Genomic DNA, 1582 nt, shown 5'->3' on the forward strand with positions numbered 1-1582 from the left:
AATTTCACATTTTTCATGAGTAAAGAGGGGTGAGAATTGTACCTTCCCTCCTTGAGATTGTGAACGATGAAGATTGATGCCTTTATTTTTCTTCCCATGGACTTCCCTCCAAATTTTCCTCAACATTGATTCCTTTTTCTCTTTTTCTTTGCGATTAGTGCATATCACCTTCTCCTTTGGTTGCTTTAAATTATAATTTGGAAGAGGAGGATGGGGTTCTTCTTGTTTTTCATTTCCTTACTCCCCTAAGTACGCATCCAAGGGGTATAATGACAACACCTCCTACACACAATCAGAAATCAAGAGATCAGTTTCATCAATAAAATAAAGCGTATCATCATGGTCTAGTGAGTGTTTCATGGTCACCGGTAAAGTGTACATTGCCTCTTCCTCTCCAACCCTTAGAGTCAACTTTCCCCCTTTTAAATCGATGAGAGCTCCTAAAGTGGTAAGGAAGGGTTGACCAAGCATTAGGGGTATCTCCACATCTTTATCTATGTCCATAATCACGAAGTCTACAGGAAACACAAATTTGTCCACCCATACAATCACATCTTCCATAATCCCACGAGGCTTCCTTATTGATCGATCCGCCAATTGTAAAGTCATCCTTGTGGGTCTAAGTTCATCCAAGCCAAGCTTCAAATACATGCTGTTGGGCATGACATTTATGATAGCGCCTGAATCTGCTAATGCATTTTCTTGCACTCCTCCTTCAAGCACACAAGAGATTATGAAGCTTCCCGGATCTTTCAACTTTTGAGGGAGTTTCTTTTCTAATATGGACAAGCAATTTCCCGTGAGTGCCACGGTGCCTTCTTCCTCTAATTTTCTCTTGTTGGTGAGGAGCACTTTTAGAAACTTGGCATATTTGTGCATCTAAGTCAAAACTTCTACTATCGGGATTTTTTTGTGGAGTTGTTTTAAGATGTCGATGAACTTTTTGAATTGAACAACCTCCTTGTCTTGTTTCAACCTAACCAGATTGGGAATTGGGGGTTTGTACTCGGATGATTTTAATGATCCCCATGGTTGAAGTTCATTGTTTCCTCCCCAATTATCTTTCTCAATGACTTTTTCAGCTAAATTGCGGTCTTCCTCAATGGCTACCCCAATTTCCTTGACACTTGGGTCAACTTCAACTCTCGTCTCAACTTATCTTCCGCTTCTAAGTTCAATGGCCTTCAAGTGTTCCCTTGGATTCTTATCGGTGTTACTAGGAAGACTGCCTAAAGGTTGTTCAGAATTTGCTTTAGCAAGTTGCCTCACCTGATGTTCAAGCTGAGCATTCACTTTGCCAAACTGGGTATCCATACTGCTGGTTATGCTATTAAATCTTGCTTCGGTGTTGATTATGAATTTGATAAGCACATCTTCAGTAGTAAATCTATTCTCTTGTAATGGTTGTTGTATTTGGCAACCTTGAGGGGTGCAACTTTTTAATGTTGTCCTTGATTTTATGAAAATTTTGAGTGGTATTTCCACCCCAAATTGTAAGTTGAGCTGCATGAGTTTCCTTGTGGTCTTTCCCTCCAATATAATCAACATTCTCGATTGGTGCAATGAAGGAGCTAGCAATAGG

At 40.0% G+C, this 1582-nt stretch overlaps 1 protein-coding gene across 1 annotated transcript; it reads right to left on the reverse strand.

Moving 5' to 3' along the window:
* Nucleotides 1-282: 282 nt before the first annotated feature.
* On the reverse strand, nt 283-879 carry LOC120258732. The gene has a single exon (XM_039266171.1). The coding sequence runs from the start codon at nt 877-879 to the stop codon at nt 283-285; it is 597 nt and encodes a 198-aa protein (XP_039122105.1).
* Between the last annotated feature and the right edge of the window lie 703 nt (nt 880-1582).

This window comes from Dioscorea cayenensis, chromosome 4 (genome assembly GCF_009730915.1).
Source record: "Dioscorea cayenensis subsp. rotundata cultivar TDr96_F1 chromosome 4, TDr96_F1_v2_PseudoChromosome.rev07_lg8_w22 25.fasta, whole genome shotgun sequence".
NCBI lineage: Eukaryota > Viridiplantae > Streptophyta > Magnoliopsida > Dioscoreales > Dioscoreaceae > Dioscorea > Dioscorea cayenensis.